Source organism: Hyperolius riggenbachi, chromosome 9 (genome assembly GCF_040937935.1).
Source record: "Hyperolius riggenbachi isolate aHypRig1 chromosome 9, aHypRig1.pri, whole genome shotgun sequence".
In the NCBI taxonomy this organism is placed as follows: Eukaryota; Metazoa; Chordata; class Amphibia; order Anura; family Hyperoliidae; genus Hyperolius; species Hyperolius riggenbachi.
This window is the reverse complement of record NC_090654.1, coordinates 220,574,751-220,595,729: the sequence shown is the minus strand read 5'-3', so window position 1 is coordinate 220,595,729 and position 20,979 is coordinate 220,574,751. Positions and strand designations below refer to the sequence as shown.

At 43.4% G+C, this 20,979-nt stretch overlaps 1 protein-coding gene and 1 long non-coding RNA gene across 2 annotated transcripts in view; one reads left to right on the top strand and one right to left on the bottom strand.

Moving 5' to 3' along the window:
* Positions 1-20,979, bottom strand: part of SLC25A21 (solute carrier family 25 member 21) — a 485,336-nt gene that overhangs the window by 72,707 nt on the left and 391,650 nt on the right. The window contains exons 6-8 of the mRNA XM_068251900.1: positions 20,375-20,434; positions 17,830-17,937; positions 4,183-4,347 (exon numbers count right to left, since the gene is read on the bottom strand). Coding sequence (XP_068108001.1) covers positions 4,183-4,347; positions 17,830-17,937; positions 20,375-20,434 — 333 coding nt within the window. The remainder of the gene's footprint in view (positions 1-4,182; positions 4,348-17,829; positions 17,938-20,374; positions 20,435-20,979) is intronic.
* Positions 1-20,979, top strand: part of LOC137532964 (uncharacterized) — a 58,938-nt gene that overhangs the window by 26,931 nt on the left and 11,028 nt on the right. The gene's annotated exons all lie outside the window — the stretch shown is intronic.

Sequence of the window (20,979 nt, the reverse complement as noted above, 5' to 3'; positions counted from 1 at the left end):
TATTCACTTTGGTAGCAAAGGCTAAGGGCCCGTGTCCACTACTAAGTGATGCGAATGCAGAAACCTAGCCGCATCGCATCACTTCCGCCGGCGCCCGCATAACTTCCGCATCTCCTGATGCGGAAGTGATGAGACGTGGCTGCGGGTGGATGCGGCCGTGCGAGAATCTGCAGCATGCTGCAGATTCTCGGATTGCTCTGCACCGCTCCGCACAACATGCACGCAGTGGAAACTCTTCCATTGCTGTGCATGTGTTTCAGGTCACCCGTGGTGCGATGTGGCTATGTAGCCGCATCACACCGCTCCTAGTGGAAACGGGCCCTAAGCCAACTGGGTAGGTTTCTCCAGCTTGTTTCCTCCTTTCCATTTCCGTAGACTGGCAGGCAGCTCGCAGTGAGTTTAGAAGCATTTTTGTATAATGTTTGTTCTAAAACTGTCACCCTGTCCTTAGGGGTCAAGGTTAGGCACCCCAGGGGGAAAGGTCCTAGGGTTAGGCAGGCAGGGAATTCTGTGTGAGGGTAAGATTAGGTTAGGTCATAGTAAAATATCGGTAAAGATTACTAATATTTTACGATCATATTTAACCACTTCACTTCAAAGGGGGTTTTACCCTAACGGACAAGAGCGATTTTCACCTTTCAGTGCTCATCCCTTTCATTTGCCAATAGCTTAATCAATACTAATCACAATGAAATGATCTACCGTATATTCCGGCGTATAAGACGACTTTTTAACCCCTGAAAATATTCTGCAAAGTGGGGGGTCGTCTTATACGCCGGGTGTCAGTTGCGGGGTGTCAGTATTTGTTCCAGGCAGAGCTTTAAATTACGTACCGGGTGCAGCCAGCAGCCTTGGCGGTCCTCTCGTGTCCTGGGTCCCCCTATTTCCTCCACTGTCCCCCTGCATCATCCATGCCTGTGTCCCGTGTTTGAAAAATCCGTATTCATTAAAAGCTGCAAACCGGATAGCAGCCGCTCGCGTGGGTAACAGGGCAGCTTCCTGGTTCCGGGTCACCTGACTGGTGACTACGCACGCATCACCAGTCAGGTGACCCGGAACCAGGAAGCTGCCCAGCTACCCACGCGAGCGGCTGCTCGCAAGATGCTTTCCGGTTTGCAGCTTTCAATGGATACGGATTTTTCAAACACGGGACACAGGCATGGATGATGCAGGGGGACAGTGGAGGAAATAGGGGGACCCAGGACACGAGAGGACTGCCAAGGCTGCTGGAGGACATAGTGGGACCCAGAGAGAGGACCTTTCCACCAAGACTGCTGTACCCGGTATGTAATTTAAAGCTCTGCCTGGCACAAATACTGACACCCAGTTCTTTCAAAAGTACAGCCCAATCTCTTTTCCCTCCCCTGGATGACTTGTTATCCCAGTGCTATGTTCTTCACCATTTTGAGGATGGAGGAGCAATGTTTTGCAGAGGGGTAGTCTAATATGGCGAGTATATCTCAAACTCTATATTTTAACTGGAAAAGTTGGGGGTCGTCTTATACGCCCAGTCGTCTTATACGCCAGAATATACGGTATATCTTGTTTATTTCACCACCAATTGGGCTTTTTGGGTTTTATATTTGTTTTCAGCACTTACTTTATTTTCTACGCATTTTAAAGGGAAAAACAAGGAAAAAAATGAAAAAATACACTATTTCTCCAATTTCATCACATATAGTTTTAATATAAACACTTCTACTGTTCATAAAACCCACACATTTTATCTGCCTATTTGTTCTGGTTATCACAAGATTTTAATTATGTCCCTAGTAAAAAGTATGGTGACAATATAGTATTTGGAAATACAGGTGTATTTTTTCTTTGGTGTTTTTTTTCACTATTTTCATGCGCACGAGCACGTCCTGGAGCCATTAAGAGGCTCGAGCAGGACGTTTTTATAAGTCAGCTTGTCATTAAGTGGTTAAAGAGGAACTGTAACCAAGAATTGAGCGTCATTCCAATCAGTAGCTGATACCCCCTTTCCAACAAGAACTATTTATATTTTCTCAAATAGATCATCAGGGCACAATTGGGGGAAAGAGGCACCCTAGATGAGTAAAAGCGTCTAAAAAAAGCTTAAAAACTAATAGGCAAACAAGGTGGCTTACCTCAATGACAAAATCTTTGTAATTTACAAAAGATTTTTTATTTAGCCCAGATCATCAGGGGGCTCTGTATGGCTGATATTGTGGCGAAACCACTCCCACACTGTGATATCAGCACCTAGGTACCGACATCCCACTGTGGGAGCCTTGTTGCATTGTGGGAAATAACATCTGTTTCCAACTGCCAAAAAAGCAGCATCTCTTTCCACAGACATCACATGCCAGCAGTAAAGATGTCGCCGTGTGATACATTTCACAATGTAAATTAGAGAGAGGGAAGATTTTACAATGGGCAAACACTGACTAAATCCTTTATAAATAATAATTGTAAAAAATTAAGCACTTTTTTTTTCATTACATTATTTTCACTGCAGTTCCTCTTTAAGTAGCAGTTATCTTTTTACTGGGCACCTTTTTACATGTACTAACTGAAACGATTGCTGTAGTAACTATTCCACATTTAAAACCTTTTTGCAGCATAAGTATCTTTTGCATGTTTCATTTGACAACTAGTGTGATGTATAAAGGCACTATAATGACATATTGTAGAGTGCAGTAAAGTATTCAGGATACTCACTTTTACAGTGCTTTTTTCGGTTTCTGCATCAGAAAACCTTCTCATATCTATATATTGCTGTATAGTGTTATTTAGCCTCCAAGTGATGCTAAGCCAAGGCTGTTTTGCTATATGGTTTTCTCCTCCCAAAGCATGCCGGGAGACCAGGCATTATTTTCAGTTGCTTTGAAATGATCAGTGCCAAATATTCCACAGAGTGCACCTGACAGGACTAAAGATGTCACCACCTGTGACACATTTCAGAATCTCAATTGGAGATGTGACATACTTCAGGTGTCCCCCCTAATTTGAAAGTGTAATATTTGGCAATTTAACTGATGAGAGCCTTAACCACCCTGGCGTTACATTTATTGCGGCAATGAGGCCGCAGGTGGCTTTTTTTTTTTTTTTAAATGTGTTTAAGTTACTGTAGCTAGCACTACACTTCTCCCCCCCCCCCCCCCCCCAAGTCCCCCGGCACTGCCCCCCCCCCTCCGATCGTCACCGCCGATATTTACCTGCCCACGATCCCGTGAGAGCTGCAACTTCTCCATCCGGCTTCAGGCGTTGCTATGGTGACGATCGGGCATGCGCAACTCCGCCATAGTGACCCCTGGAGGTTATGACGAGGCTGCGCTGGTGCATGCTCTGGGGGGGGGGGTGTTTGTATTCGGCGGCGATCGGGGGGGGGGAGGGGAGGACAGAGCGGGCTGGCGGCGACCGGGGGGGGGGGATTGGGCTTGATGTAGCTAGCCAAGTGCTAGCTACACCCCCCACAGAAAATTGTATTCAAAAAGACCCTCCAGGGGCTGAGCAATGCACCGCGGCGGTAATGGACAAGCTGAGCTCGTCATTACCGCCAAGGTGGTTAATGCCCATTAAATTACAGCTTTAAACCATCACTTCCAGGTACCATAAAAAAGGCCCCACATGTTTTCACGTACTTTAACAGAAAAATCAGAAAGCAGTCACTTTGGAGTCCTGGCATCACTGAGTAACTCACCTGGGGCCTGATGGAGCGAAGTATGGTAAAGTTGCTGTGCACAGGCAGCACAGTACTGTTACTACCGCCAATGAAGCACCACCTGTTAACCCTTAGCGCCACACACGATACCAGGATAACAGGTTCATGAGCCCTGCAGGTCCTTATTTTTAGCTACGTTTGTTTGTACCCCTGTGTTTGCAATGTTATCCTATAAGTTTATAAAAATTGCTGATTTTATGGACTACACGGATGTCGAGTGGACTTGCAGTGGTTATAGTTGTGTCGCTCTATCTAAACAGCTGTTTTGCATCTGATTTACACAAGATGTGCTCCAATTTTTCTAGTTTTGATATGTCTGTCCCAAAATGCACAAAAGCAACCTCACAACAAAGAGAAACAGTAGATCACTGCTACAAGCAAGAATAAAACTGGTTACATGCTTAGAAACATTGCTGGAGATGATATATATATACACACATGAAAAAGGATTCATCTTAACTTTAGTCAAGGACTTGGCTACTAAAAGTGGGTACCTTGTTAACAGGAAAGGCATTTTTGACGTTGAAATAAAATCCGAAATAAACCATGTTGAAGACCCCGTGGCGTCCCAGAGTGGCAGTCAAGCCCTTGTTCAGGCCTCGCAGGCCTAAGCCTTCATTCTGGATTATGTAGCGTGCCTGAGCAAAGGAGGATGGTTGCTGGAAGAAAAGAAACACCTATTATAATAAGGTTCCTGATTAAAACAAAAGGAAGAATAGAAGAGTTGGACCTTTTACGCCTTGTGGGCTTAACAAAGTAAAAAGTAGCTGAAAATAATATTATTGTCTCCCACTGAACTTAAAAACACTCATTTATATCACTCCGATGCTGCTAATAGGGCTAACTGAATTCCAATAGAGGAAGAACTACATCCCTCCCACTCAGCCTGCATCACATCAAGCTGAGAACAGATCAGAAGAGATCAGGGGCGTAGCTAGAAAACATTCAGCCCCATAGCAAAATGATGTTACCTTTGTGCACCCAGGTAGCCCCAGTTTAAGTACAAGTCCCCAGTATAAGACACAGTATAAGTAGCTAGAGGTACCCCCCACAGTATGGGTAACCAGAGAGGCCCCCAGTATAGTTAGCCTAATTAGCCCCCCTAAAGTATAGGTAGCCAGATTAGCTCCCATAAAGCATAGGTATTCAGATAAACCCCACAGAGTATCAGTAGCTGCCCCTTACCCCCCATATGCATATGCAGAGTATCAGCAGAAGAGTGCTGGAGAGAAGTAACAAACCTTTCTGGGCTCCACTGATGATCTACTTTCTTCGTAGTGTCAGAGTCTCTATGATCTCAGTGCCCCTCATACCATATATCATATCAGAAAGGGTGATTTAGTCATGGATACAAAGATGCTTCAAGTAACAAAGATCCTTGGTGGATTTTGGAGAAGTATGTTACTTCCCTCCAGCACTCCTTTGCTGACACTCTGCAATTCAGACGGCCCACAGCAGACACCTTAATGCCAGCTAAGACCACTGCCCCCCCCCCCCCCCCCCCCAGCTACGGGACCCATAGCAGCTGCTATGGCTGTTATGGTGATCCTTATGCCACTAGAAGGGATGCAAAAGTGTTATTCATGCAAGCATTTCCATATAGCTGTAGACTACATGGAAGATCTCACAGTACCCACATGCCTTCTAGTTTTGGCTGTATTCAGCATAGATAACATAAAGGGAACCATTCCTTTATGGCTTCTTTCCACTGTGTTCGGGAAGATTGCAAACTGGATCCTTCTGGCAACACTGTTCATGGGGGTTTAATAAACCATAAAGGCAGCTTGTAGGCAATGCCACCAAGTCTCCATTAGGACTGCCCATATGGAACCAGAAGCAGAGGCAGTATGGATGCAGTGCATAAATGCTTTACTGAACCAGTTTTCATTATCAGCTAAGGTAACCTTGAGGGAAGTACCATACATCCTATCTATCTATCTATCTATCTATCTATCTATCTATCTACCTACCTATCTATCTGTTTATACTGCACTGGCATGGATCTAACCACCTAAAAGCCCAACTAACCCCAAATTTTACAAAGGCACATTCTAATGTGGGTTTATCTGGGATTAAAGGACCAGTCTTTAGTCAAATTTATCGTCAGTCACTTAAAGGCCAGTGTTATATGTGGAACAGTGCCCCTGAATATGCAAGGAGCAAGAGAAGGACTGTCAGAACAGGAAGCCTCTCCAGGTACAGAGAGCCAGAGGAGGGGGCAGACATGGGTGGGACAAGAGGCAGGCCCCTCTTGAGCAGTATTTTTTATATTAAGGAGAAGTGGGCTTTCATTGTAGGTAGTGAGACCTAGGTGAGTGCATAATGACAGCACTGTACACTGTACATGGTTACAGAAGATGGCCTTGCAGGCTCCCAGCAGCAAGGGGCACTGTCACAATTGTGAATCCTATGCCACTGGGATCCAGAACTGTTGATTTAGGCCGGTTTCACACTGTAAACTGGCTGCAGCAATGCAGCTTCCGTTGCACCGCATCGCACTGCCAGAAACAGGCTTTTGGGGAATACAATGTTAGACCGGGCCACACCGCACCACCCCGGTGTGAAAGGGCCCTTAAGCCGGGGCTGCCCCTGCCCTTCCAAACAAATAAATGGAGCACCCAGTGCTACACACTAATCCAGAGCCAACATTTTAGTTATTGGATCGACCAGCTTCATTTGGATGCCCTGCTTTCCTTTCCATCCTGAAGTTCTGGGCAATTAAACTGACAATGAAAGCAGGTATACATTTTGTAGAAAGTTTGCTGTACTGTTGCATAGGTAGTAGGGGGACAAGACCCACTCATCTACAGCACAAGAGGAAGAAAGGGCCTATATAAATATAGACATAATGAGGCAATGCTGGATGATTAATGACCACAACAACTCAGAGGGCTTCAAAAAGAGGGTTTATATGGGGTCACCCAGGGAGGGTTGCCTATCTCCTTGTTTGTATCTAACCTATTGCATATTAGTCAGCAAGGTCTCGTTCACAGCGGTGTATTGTGGTGCAGCATAACAGCCACTTTGTAAGGATGGCACAAGGCAATGTTCCTCCAACAGCCATGTTCACAGTGTGGCAGGTATGTTGCAGTAGAACGTCGTGCGGTATAGTAATGATCCCCAAAACGCACGTGTTAATAGTAAAAGTGAAGTATGCTTTTAATGGACTGCTTGCTTTACTGTATGCGATGCAATATTTCCGGAACCTGCTGTACGACTTTTTCAATGCATTGTGTTGCATTCCTGTTACATAGGGAACACAATGCAAACATCCCACTATGAACTTGGCTTGAAGCTAATATTAACTTTTGTAATAAATATAAATACATAGTGCCATGTCCCTGGACAACTGTAATAGGCAAGTTTAAAAAAGGTACTTATTGACAATATCTCTAAAAACTACGGCTTCTTAAAGAGTAACTGTTAGGCAAAAAAAGCTAATTTAAATCTCTATTCTCCTGTGTTAAACAGTTTGGAAGGAAGCCAAAAAAGCAATACTGAAGTTAAAAATCTGTCTTAGTTTTTTGTTGGCTGAATAGCAATCCTCTTTATCCCCAGGCTGCTAAGGAGGCCGCAGGCCGCATAACAGAAGGTGCAGAGCATGCTGGGAGGGTTTTTTTCCTCTCCACTGCACTGGTCCTCCCCTTCATTTCCCTATCCCGCCCTAAAGCTGCTTTAACAGTGGGACGTTACAGGCGCACGTTACAGCAGCCTGTAACGCAGCCCAACTCACAGCACTGAAAAATCAATGTGCTGTTCACAGTGCACACATTGTGTTAGAGTATAAGGCTGCACATTCAATGAAAGTGCAGCATGCTGTGCGTTATACTGGTACTTTGCTGTGTTACACTGCTTGCACATGCTCAGTAAGGGGAGAGTCCGCTATTGTTTCTAGCCACATGGCTAATTAATATTCACTGCACTGTAGTGTTGTCCAGATCATGAACGAGTCGAATCATCCGAGATTCGGTTCACAGTGGATGTCTGGAAAAAACAGGAACTGCAGCTTCTGTGCACAAGCACAATCTTCCTGCTGCATCTCTCCCTTCCCCATTAGCACCCTCAATGGGCCCTCATTCTCCTACACCTCTCACTCTGCTGCAAATAATTCAAAGATTCGGTTCAAAGATCTGGATCTTTTCAATGATCCGATTTGAATCATCCAAATCATTGAAAAAATCTGGACTTCCCAGTATAGAACTAAAACGGCTCACCTCTGACAGCACGATCACCTGCACCCCCCTGAGTAACAGACAATATGCCCCTGGTAGACCAGAGACTGGTGGGAGTGTCTGAGGGCTGGGACTTGGGAGGGCTAAAGAATCATCAATAAGGAAGCAGGGTAAGGAAGGATATTACATCACAATTAGCTTCAGACAAGACAGTCAAAGATGGAACCTGCCATGAACTGTCAGGAACATAAATCTCTGCAAATACTATATAAACATTCTGTGACATCCAAATGTGAACAGTGAAATGCATATGTAATGTAAGTACAGCCAATATTTAGCTACTGATATATGTGTTTTTTTTCTCTGAGACCCTATACCTAACAGCTCCTCTTTAAAGGGGAACTTTAACCTTGGATTGAACTTCATCCCAATCAGTGGCTGATCCTCCCTTTCCCAACAGAAATCTTTACCTTTTTCTCAAACCGATCATCAGTGACATCTGTATAGCTGATACTGTGGTGAAACCCCTCCCACAGTGTGATGTCAGGAATATGGACCTGACAGTTCTTGTCTGTGAACCTCATTGCATTGTGGGAAATAACGGCTGTTTTCAACTGCCAAGTAGTTTACAGAGAGTTCCATGCACACACATTACCTGGCAGGACTAAAAATGTCGCCACTTGTGATACTGTAAATTTCAGAATGTAAATTAGGGCAAGGAAAGATTTTACAATGGGCAAACTTGAGTAAAACCTTTATAAATTATTATTGTAAACAAAAATTAAGCAATTTTATTTGATACGTTATTTTCACTACAGTTCCTCTTCAAGAGTTAATACTTTAAGCAATCTTGCTACTACTAACTACAGCTGTTTTGCTACAGTTTTGGCCAAGAATTGAACTTCATCCCAATCAGGAGCTGATACCCCCTTTCCCATGAGAAATCTTCTCCTTTCCACAAACGGATCATCAGGGGGCTCTCTATGGCTGATATTGTGGTGAAACCCCTCCCAAAGTGTGATGCAATGACCATGGTTCTGACATTACACTGTGGGAGTCTTGTCGCACTGTGGGAATAACAGCTGTTTATGGCTATTTCCCAAAAAAACAACAGCATCTCCTTCCAGTGACATCACCTGCCAGCAGTAAAAATGTCACCATGTGATAAATGTCAGAATGTAAATCAGGGAGAGAAAAGATTTTACAATGGGCAAACACTGACTATACCAATTATCGGTACATAATTATTGTAAAAATGAAGCACTTTTTTTATTACATTCTTTTCACTGGAGTTCCTCTTTAAAGTAACATAAGAATTCTTGTCATATCCCAGCTACTGTCTATACAAGCTGCCAGAACTGTGTGAGCCTCATTAGATTTTCAATAAGCCTATAGAATAATAGCTTCACTGCCTGTCTGTCAACTGCCAAGATAATAATATACTCACGGGCTCTAAGTAGCAAAATAAACACCACAAGTGCCACTCAGTCTTCCATTGGGACATCACAGATTTCAGAAACAAATGTAATAATGTCAGTGAAGCGGCATACGCTTAATGTTAAGACAAGATCAGCACTTGGGCTCATTTATAAATAATGGATTGTCAAAAGATATGGAGTTATTGCTATTTGTTTATCATTTTATTATTTCCAGGTGTGCACCGTTAAAATGCACATTCACAAGACAGAGAGAGAAAGGGGACACTGAGAGCCCAATATAGTGTAGTATGTAAAATGAACGGGTAAATATAAGGTAAGTAAACAATATACTCACAAACCAGGGTTACTGTATAGGCAACAACTGTAAATGCAGGTGAGGAGATTAGACCTGACCCCACTCAGGATTAAGATGTTGCTCTCTGTAGATCGGAAAAATAAGGGTACAGTATAAACCCCTCCACCAGGGGTATTTGTAGACGGTGAACAGAGGCGCCAACAGGATAAAATATGCTAAAAACTTTAAAATTTTTAGGGGAGGAAGTGGTGGACCTACCTCCCCAAGTAGACATGAAACTGTCGATTTTCAAACAGATCAATTTATCCAAATACTCTAAACATACAAAGCAACGCGTTTCGCATGTATATTCCTGATTCCTCAGGCAATAATAAGGAGGAGGATACAACAGTGTATCCTCAGAGGCGCTTAGCGTTATCTAGAGACTACACTGTTGTATACTACTCCTTATTATTGCCTGAAGAAGCAGGAATATACCTGCGATACGCGTTGCTTTGTATGCTTGGAGTATTTGAATAAATTGATCTGTTTGAAAATCGACAGTTTCATGTCTACTTTGGGGAGGTAGGTCCACCACTTCCTCCCTTGAAAATGTTAAAGTCTTTAGCATATTTTATCCTGTTGGCGCCTCTGTTCACCGTCTACAAATTCCCAAGACATACTGTAGTGCTTTCATTCACAGGCCTAACAGGTGACCATTCGTTTTATAAACTTAAAGCCTTCAGTGGTGTTAATAATTTTTTTAAAACACTTCAGTAAAAATGTCAGTTTTTGTGAACATTATTTGTTCTATGCCTTATACCCACACAACGCTTTCCTCTTTGTTCAAGAGACTCCGAGCTTAACCAAATAAAGGAAATTGGTACTTACCTGGGGCTTCCTGCAGCCCACCATAGGTCGGGAGGTCCCCCGGCATGGTCCTGGCTCCTCTCCCGGTCCCTCAGCCGCATACAGCTCTAACCCTACACTGGAAGAGGAAGGGGGGGGGGAGGGTCATCTGGCAACCTATACTGGATGGAGGGGGAAGTGTCATCTGGCTATCTATACTAAAGGGGGCAGCTACTAACAGTGGTCTTGGGCGATAAAGAGTACAAATCCGGCCCTGATGGTCACAATACTCTTACAATAGGCCTCATATTGCTAGGCCACATGCTGGCAATATTGCTCCTCATGCCGCTGTGTCACATATCATCATATACACCTGGCAGACTACGACGTGACCAAGCTTAGGTAGAGATGTGAAACGTTCAAATAAACACTTTTGGTTGTTAAAAAAAAAAAGTGAAACAGCCATTGTTCCACACGGGCAAGGTTCTAGTGATGGTACCAGTGCACAAGATCTAACATGGTGTGTGACCTGCACTATGGCACAGATATGACACAAAGCATCTCTGGAAGTGGAAGGTGCCCATCTCTTTACCCTTTCATTTACACAACTCTACTTTGATAAATCTGGTAGGAGACCCTTATATTTGGTATGTAAATGAAGGAGGAAGGTTACCTGATTGACTTGTTTGTGACAGATATGCTAATATGCTAATTAACAGGTAACATTATTTCCCTTTTATTCCCAGCTACCTCTGATGTGTAAGTCGCTGCCCAGGAGATGACATACAAATGCAAGTGGCTGCCACTAACATTAACTAGAAATTGTATTTTATTTTTTACATTAATGAGGAGCTGTTAGGTATAGGGTCTCAGAGACAAAAAACACATATATCAGTAGCTAAATACTGGCTGTACTTACATTACATATGCATTTCACTGTCCACGTTTGTATTTCACAGAATTTTTATGTAGTATATGCAGAGAATGATGCTCCTGACAGCTCATGGCAGGTTCCATGTTTGTCTGTCTTGTCTGAAGCCAATTGTGATGTCATATCCTCCCTTACCCTGCTTCCTGATTAATTATACATTAGCCCTCCCAAGTCCCAGCCCTCAGACACTCCTACCAGTCTCTGTACTACCATGCTCGGTACACAAGATGCGTTTTCCCGCTCGATCCGCGGGTCAATCGGGATCGATTCCATTATTTCCAACATGTTAATTATGCCAAATCGACGGCAGGAATGATCGAAATCCGATTAGAGCATGTTGGAAATAATCTAATCGATCCGCGGATCGAGCGGGAAAATGCATCGTGTGTATTAGGCACTCAGCGGGGAGCGATCATGTCTGGGTTGCGTGCGATCTCGCTGTCAGTTGGGGTGGGGGGAGCTGTGCGAGCGATTGCGTTGTCAGTCGCGGGAGGTTGCGGATGATTGCGATGTCATTCAATTTGCGGGCGGTTGCGATGTCGGTCGTTTTGCGGGCGATTGCGATGTCGGTCGTTTTGCTTGCAATTGCGATGTCGGTCGTTTTGCGGCCGATTGCGAAGTCAGTCGTTTTGCGATGTCGATCGTTCTGCTTGCGATTGCGATGTCGGTCGTTTTGCTTGCGACTGCGATGTGCGATGTCAGTCGTTTTGCTTGCAATTGCGATGTCAGTCATTTTGCTTGCGATTGCGATGTCGGTCGTTTTGCTTGCGATTGCGATGTCAGTCGTTTTGCGAACGATTGCGATGTCTGTCCTTTTGCTTGCAATGTCGGTCGTTTTGCTTGCGATTGCAAAGTCGGTCGTTTTGCGGCCGATTTTGCGAAGTCAGTCGTTTTTGTGGCCGATTGCGAAGTCAGTTGTTTTGCTTGCGATTGCGATGTCGGTCGGTTTGCTTGCGATTGAGATGTCAGTCGTTTTGCGAGCGATTGCGATGTCGGTCGTTTTGCTTGCGATTGCGAAGTCGGTCATTTTGCGGGCGATTACGATGTTGGTCGTTTTGCCGGAGATTGCGATGTCGGTCGGTTTGCTTGCGATTGCGATGTCGGTCGTTTTGCTTGCGATTGCGATGTCGGTCGTTTTGCTTGCGATTGCGATGTCGGTCGTTTTGCTTGCGATTGCTAAGTCGGTCGTTTTGCGGGCGATTGCGATGTTGGTCGTTTTGCCGGAGATTGCGATGTCGGTCGGTTTGCGGGTGATTGCGATGTCGGTCGTTTTGCTTGCGATTGCGATGTCAGTCGTTTTGCGAGCGATTGCGATCGTTTTGCTTGCGATTGCAAAGTCGGTCGTTTTGCGGGCGATTACGATGTTGGTCGTTTTGCCGGAGATTGCGATGTCGGTCGGTTTGTGGGCGATTGCGATGTCGGTCCGTTTGCGGGCGATCGGTTTGCGGGTGTAACTCGCGGGGAAAAGGGGGGGGGGGGTGGGGGGTATGCCGACGATCGCGGGTGTTACTCGCGGGGGGGGGGGGGTATGTGCCGACGTTCGCGGGTGTCACTCCGGGGGGTTGGGTTTGCCGACGATCGCGGGTGTTACCTCGCGGGGGGGGGGGGGGTGTATGTGCCGACGTTCGCGGGTGTCACTCCGGGGGGGTGGGTGGGTTTTGGGTGTGCCGACGATCGCGGGTGTCACTCGCGGGGGGGGATGTGCCGACGATCGCGGGTGTCACTCGCGGGGGGGGGGGGGGGGGGCGGGGGTCTCTGGGGTAGGCGATCGCGGGTGTCACTCGCGGGGGGGGGAGGGGACGGGGGTGTGCCGATGATCGCGGGTGTCACTCGCGGGGGGGGGGGGGGTTGCCGACGGCCTGCAGCTGTCACTCAGGGTGTCTGGATGGGGAGGGAAGGAGTCGAGAGGGACCAGCCAATGAGGCTGCAGCAGGGCTGGATAGGGAAATGAAGGGGTGGTGCACGGAGAGCAGTAGAGAGGAAGTAAGACCTTCCCATACTGCTTTGCAGGCTGACTGCGGCTTTTTCAGTCTGATGTGTCCTCCTAAACAGCCTGGAGATAAGGAAGGCTGCTATTCAGCCCACAATAAAGTAAGAGAGTTTTTTTTACTTCAGTATTGATATTTGGCTTCCTTCCACACTGTTTAACACAGGGGAACATAGATAAAAATTATGTAAGGAGACAAAAAATTGAGACGGGAGCCCCCAATAGTGTATTATTGATGATGGATGTGGTTTAAGTAAAAAAATGAGAGATATATACTCACAAACATGGGTTGCCGAAATTCAGGCAACCACTATGGACGCATATGGGGATATTAACCCTGTCCCCACTCAGGTTAAGAAGTCGCTCTCTGTAGTAGAAAAATAGAGTGGGTGTCCACACCCATCCACCGGGTGGATAACAATATGTAATATAGCAGTGTTTCTCAACATTTTATTGATATGTACCTCTTTTAAATCCCTGTACTCACCAAGTACCCCCTGGCATAGTAAACATTATCACAAGTACCCCTTGACAAATATATATTTAATCATAGTACATTATAATTGGTTCTAAACAATTTCCAATCATTTAGTATTGCTTTTAAATTCGCTAAATTACTGATTTGGTGTTGATTAAATAAGATTTATCATTTTCTAAAACTCTAAAGTTGTTATTCTTGGTTAAGTATATCAAGCCCGAGTACCCCCTGGAACCATCAGAAGTACCCCCTGGGGTACGCGTACCACACGTTGAGAACCTATGTAATAAAGTAACAGAGGCGCCAGTAGAATAAAAAAAGGACCGTTTTAAAATCGGTAAGACACGGGGGGCAAGGGTGGACTTACCTCCCCAATCATTCAAACAATACCACTGTGATCAAATGTATAAAAAGCATTTAATCTGTACTCCAAAAACCAAACAATTTGGTTTTTGGAGTACAGATTAAATGCTTTTTATACATTTGATCACAGTGGTATTGCTTGAATGATTGGGGAGGTAAGTCCACCCTTGCCCCCCGTGTCTTACCGATTTTAAAACGGTCCTTTTTTTATTCTACTGGCACCTCTGTTACTTTATTACATAGATAAAAATTACTTGTTTTTGCCTGACAGTTACTCTTTAATGAGATGTGATCCACTGGCAGGTAGAAAACCTATATGGGCAATGAAAAAGGGTTTGTATTGTATGCTCTGCCAGACTTTAATTCCACTTTGAAGAGAACTGGAGCCATTGCCCCTCAGCCATCAAATATAATCTCTCAAGGTATATTTTTATCTGGGATACCTCAACCATGGGCATATAAGTCACTGGTGGTGGCAAGTCAATATTATTTTGGTACAACCTCTGATTTTGTTGGGCTCCACTTGCCAGGCTCTGCTTTTAAACAAAGTGGTTATCCATATTTTCTAATAAAAAAACCCAAAACACCTATATAAGTAGATAAATACTTGCTCTACTTACATATGTATTGCACTGTCCACATTTAGATTTTAGTGATTTCTCTATATTAAAAAAAAGAGAAAATCCTTCTTAGGATTCTCCATTTTGACTGTGTCTATCTTGAAGCCAATTCTTATGTCATTTCCTCCCTTACTCTCATCTGCCTGATTGTGTATGCATTGGCTGCCCTCCTCACAGTCTTCAGGCACTTCCATCCAGCTCTGCAATAGAAAGGGCATTGGCTCAGCATGAGAAATATTGGCCAATCAGAGAGGAACAGAGGTGTGGCAGGGGAAAACAGGAGGGAAAGAGGCTTCAGCGAATCAGACTGCATTAGTTAAAGGGATCCCGAGCAGTGCCCGAATTTAAAAGAATACACTTACCTGTGGCTTCTTCCAGCTCACTGTAGGCAGCGAGGTCCATTGGCGTCCTCCTGGCTCCTCTCCCTCGGCCTCCGCCGGCCCCAGTTACCGGCGTCACCTGGGTCAGGTGTCGGGCCAGCTCTTCCTGGTTAATTACGCATGGCATCATCATGCTGGGCGCTTCGCGTCATCACGGCGGAGAAAACGCCCATGCGCAGACCTGTCACGCCGGCCGCCGTGATGATGCAAAGCGACCGGGGTGATGACGCCATGCGTCATTCACTGGTGTCGCCGGTGACGGGGGCCGGTGGAGGCTGAGGGAGAGGAGCCAGGAGGACGCCCAGGGACCTCGCCGCCTATGGTGAGCTGGAAGAAGCCACACGTAAGTGTGTTCTTTTAAATTCGCACACTCCTCAGTGTCCCTTTAAGTCTGAGGGGAAGTAGAGAAGCAAAAAAGGACAACCCAGCATGCCCTGCAGCTTCCTATGTGCAGCAATGTACCAAATAAGAGTCAGGTAAACTGGGGAATAATCATTTATCAACAAGAAAAGTAATAGTGATTTTTAACTTTTGGATTGCCTGGTTAGCATCCTTATTACTTGTTTGCTAGATGAAAATAAAGAATTGATTTTTGATTTTATGCCCGACAGTTACACTTTAATATTACATTCTCACCTAAATACATGTTTATTGCATCCTGGTCAAAGCCAATGCATTAGCCAAGCTGGATGGATCAACAAGTGGCATTTAAGAAAAAAGTCAATATAACTAAATCAACAATGCAGCTGGAAAAGCACAATACATGCAGAGCAAACTTCCCGGCCAGATTAATCTTTTAAAGCACGTTAGTCAATTTTGATAGCACAATGGTATAGAAAATAGTTCATACAAAAGTCATGTACAACATGATCATTCATTCTTCTAAAGGTGCCCATTAACGTTACCATTTTTCAATAAATGCTATCTTTCGATGCCATTTGTACGATCGTAACTAATCAGAAGGCAATTATCGATTGTTCACATTTACTGATTCTTTCTTCAAATGCGATCATAAAATCCAACTTTCCGATCGATTTTATCCTATTTAGCAATCGACCAAAGAATCATTCCTTATCGATTGCCTTCATAAATGGTGCATTTTCTATAAAAATTGGATTGTAAAAATCATATTTGGTGAAAATTTTTTACTGTTAATGGGCACCTTTACAGCAATACAAATGTATAATTTCAGTCTCTGACTTTTGAATCCTAAATTGCTACTGTGTATGGGCAGAATGCTCCCGGCTACGGGAGCGCGATCAGTACGCAGCGGCCCAGGCTGCGCATGCCCAGTGCCCTGTGAACAGCCACGGTTGGCCAGCTTTGAGGGGCTCACTGCTGCTGCCTGGAGTGTCCTGAAAGGATGGCACGGGCACAGGATGACTGCAGGAAGCCCCAGATAAGTTAAACTGCTTTATTTTTTAGGTTCCTTTTAAGTTCAGCTACCTTTTCTTATAGTGCCCTTTAACATTAATTTGGTTATTAAGAAAACGTGGATTAAAAATGACAACATTTAATTTTTACTAAATAAAACTTTTAAGTTTAGGCTCCAAGCTGTGGGCACTGGGAGGCTGCAAGCTGTTTTAAGCTGGTCCACACAAGCTTCTGCCGGCGTCCATCCTCGTCAAACGCCAGGCTCAAATGTTTCTCGCATTTAGATGAATGGCAGTGCGCAGACAATCAAAACTCCTGGTTCCATGACCACCAGGGGTCTCAAAATGTAATGCGACAACATAACAACAGGAACCGTCATGAACTGATACTTTTCTGCTCGGTTGCAGAAAAGTGTTTGGCATGGGCTAAATGCTCTATTTGCAGAAGCCCATACAGTTTGCTGTTCCCCGGGGCCAACCAATCACTGTCCTTCCACAATAACACCCACTCTCAATGTGTCCATCACCACAACTCCTGCTTCCAGTGCAGACAACAACTCCAGCAATCAATTTACTTCCAAAGGTCCAGCTATTATTATACCGCCCCGGAAATTCAGTTATTACTGTCCTATGATAACAACATACTATCCACTGACACATCGGCAACTCAACCACTCGACAGTCCAAAAATCTCAGCAACAACTCCAGCTCATGGCTTAAGAAAAATGCTGTAGCTTTTTTTTTTTTTTAACTATCATTCCCCATTTAAAACAACATTAGTGATGCTTTTATGGTAGGCTTATACAAAAGATTTGTATGAATTTCAGCATAGGCGTAATATTTCTATGTACCATTGGACTGGGACACAATCCTTTAGCATATTCTTGGGGAAAGAGCAAAGTATTTTCAGTTTGTGAGCACACTGTAAGATACAGCAACTTCAGCTCCCATTCACAACTGCACTGATCAACACAGAATCGATTTTTGGTTTCAGAGCATAGAGGTACAACATTGTTCAGCTCCATTACTGGAGGAGAATTGTATAGGATCTTGCTTGCAGTGTGCGGGCACTAGTCAATAGACTTTCGATCGACCACACTGTTACTGATCAACCAATTACTTTGTTCGCTTAATCACTTGATGGAAAAGAGAGTAATGTATGGACACATTTAAGCACAAACTATTTCTCTCTTCTAATGATCGACCAATAAAAAAAGATGACATTTTTGTTGGCCAATCACTTTGGCCAACAGTCAATCAGTTGTAATGTGTTACCTGCTTATAAGCATCACGGTTTGCTTGTAGGCTGACCTTTACAACCTCAAACGGATTCACCACTACGGCTTCTGTTAAGCCTGATCCAAGCCCAGCTATGGCAAACACCTAAAATGCAGAGAATGGAAGACAGAAATGGAAAAATACAGTTAATCTAAGCATATAGACAGTAACGTGTTTTATTTAGTAATCTTAAAATGAAAATAATAGATTCAGCCCAATGTGACAGCAAGAATCCCAGGATATCTAAACAATTTGAAGTGTACTAGCAAACTAAATATTTGGCATAAATAGGATTTAAAGTAGTATAAAACTCAGCATTTCCTCTTTGTTTCAAAAGATTATTTACAGCATAAAATCTACTACCACAAAGAATTGTAGCATAACAGCATTCAAACAGTTAAACACAGCACTTTATATAAAAAGAGAGAACCGAGAGCCAAATATAGTGTAGTAGGTACTAATACATGGGTAAAATAGAAAAGAGTACAAAGTTATACTCACAAACCAGGGTTACCTCCAGGCAACCACTGTAATAGGCAGATGAGGAGATTGTCCTGTCCTCACTCAGGGTTAAGAAGTTGCTCTCTGTAGATAGGAAGAACAAGGGGTATCCCCCTCCACCAGGGGTGGATATTATGTCTAGTGTAATGGATAACAGAGGTGCCAAAAGGATAAAATCAATTGTTAAAAAGTTTAAAAATGCTTTGGAGGCAGTTGGTGGACTTACCTCCTGTAAGCAGACACAACAAGCTGTGTATTCAAAAAACAAAGTAGATTTATTGGTACACTCCAGGGTGTATTCGCAACGCGTTTTACAGGTATATTCCCACTTCCTCAGGCAATAATTAACAGAAGTACACACAGTGCAGTCTTAAGGTCACGATACGTGCCACAGAGGTGCGTATCATGACCTTAAGACTGCACTGTGTGTACTCCTGTTAATTATTGCCTGAGGAAGCGTGAATATACCCGTGAAACGCGTTGCGAATACACCCTGGAGTGTACCAATAAATCTACTTTGTTTTTTGAATACACAGCTTGTTGTGTCTGCTTACAGGAGGTAAGTCCACCAACTGCCTCCAAAGCATTTTTAAACTTTTTAACAATTGATTTTATCCTTTTGTTGCCTCTGTTATCCATTACACTAAACGCAGCACTTTGTTCTTCAGTGGAAAGCTCCTTACTTCAGTGGGCAGCTTCTGGCCACAACCCGAAAAAGGTGATAACATTTTTTATTTACATTCCTTTGTCTGCTACATATAGTATACAGCCAGAAGCGTGCTGACACTGAACTGCACACATTGTAGAACCAGAGAGAGCTGAGAAGTGATCGCTGGATACAGTATAATATATAAATATAGCAGCTATGCAGTAAAGCAGATAAACCGTACTTTGGGAATTTGTAGACAGACGATATTACTTGTGCACAAAAGCAAATATGGTAACTGTATGGGTTTTATCCCACTTTAACATCAGACTGTTTTCAGCTTGTATCTGATTGGTTTTATGCTTTATTAGCAGAATGGTAAATTGAGTTTAATCTGAAATTAAATTTAAGGCAAACTAATCTACAGAGGTCAAACCAAAGATGAACTCACTGATGCGCCGCTGACATGTATCTGAAGGGAAAGACCAATATACAAATCAGCCAATTTCCATTGACCAGTATGAGCGAGTGTGAGAGCGATAACACCAAATTTAACACACCCGCTCACCTGAGGCCTTGTAACACCTTGTAACACTAATGAGTCAGATGAACCTGGGGAGGGAAAAGGTCTAATTGGGAAGAATTTTGACCTTCTTCACATAGGGATGTAACCACTTTTGTTGCCAGTATTTTAGACATAATGGCACTTATTCAATTCACTTTTTCGCCAAAGTTTTCTCCTAGTTGATAATCTTTTATATTGTTTAAATTATTCTATCCAGCACGCCGTAATTGAAAAAGAACAAAACAGTAGGTGAAAAAGTACACTCAAAATTCTTCTATATTCTTGTTTGCTGATGTCTTTAAAGGCATTTTCATCGATTAAGTGTGAAAATATACCCTTGGAGAAAACGCAAGCAAACAAGTGAATTGAATATGGGCAATGGCTTGATAAGACTCATCTGCAATGGCAAGTGACACCCAGAATAGCCAGTCACCATAAACAATTGCACTGGGTGTCACATGAACCGATATGTACAAAAATGTTATCATTTGCCCTCTCCTTTCCAGCAGCACTGTGCTTTGCTTATGGCTGTGTGCATTTCATCATGGTCTTGCAATTTCACTTGTGATGAGTGTATTTGACACATTTTATCTTTTTTAGTCATGCCCATTCTTTTACTTACTACTGTATAAGACAGGAAATGAATCATGGGATCATAAAAAAGATTGAGAAGTTAAAACTAAACACATCAGATCTATTTTTTTTATCTATGTGTGCTGCTATTTAATAGGAGTTTTTATTTTCCCCGTTTTACTACACCAAAAATGCTGGTTCTCTGCATAAAATGATATTCACACCTCAAAGAAGGGGCAGGACAAGTGCTTACTTACCCAGGCAGGTGACAGAGACAGCGGCAGCAGGAGTTTCTTGTATTGCTCAAAAGTGAAGAACTGAAACAAAGCAAGGCATAGATGAAGGGGAATTGCAGAACAATCTTGTCAGGTACTGTAATATTGGTATTACTACTAATTGGAAAACACTCCTTTTTGATGCAAAGGGAAAAAAAAGACCATCCTTAACAGGACATACCACTTAACCCAAACAAAGCATTAAATATTTGAATAAGTATGATGTACCGTACATCTCAAGATATAATGACAAAACTTTACAATTCCAAAAAGAGTTAAAATCTTTATTTGCACAAAATACTTATTACTAAAATAATCCTTTAGAAAAAAAGGTTAATATTAATCCAATTGGTCAATCTTCATGAAAATCACAGATGTAATGTAATCTCCTAAACACATCAACAAATCAGATTTTAATGAGGCAATACAATTATAAAAGTTGGCTTGGAGTTGTAAGCAAAACACTTTTAGAGGCAACACTAGTTTGTTTCGGGCATGTGCCCTTCCTCGGGCCTTAGGGTTACATTTTTTTTAAATTCTCTTCAGACCAAAAACAACCTTAGAAACAAGGTCCGGATTGTGAACGA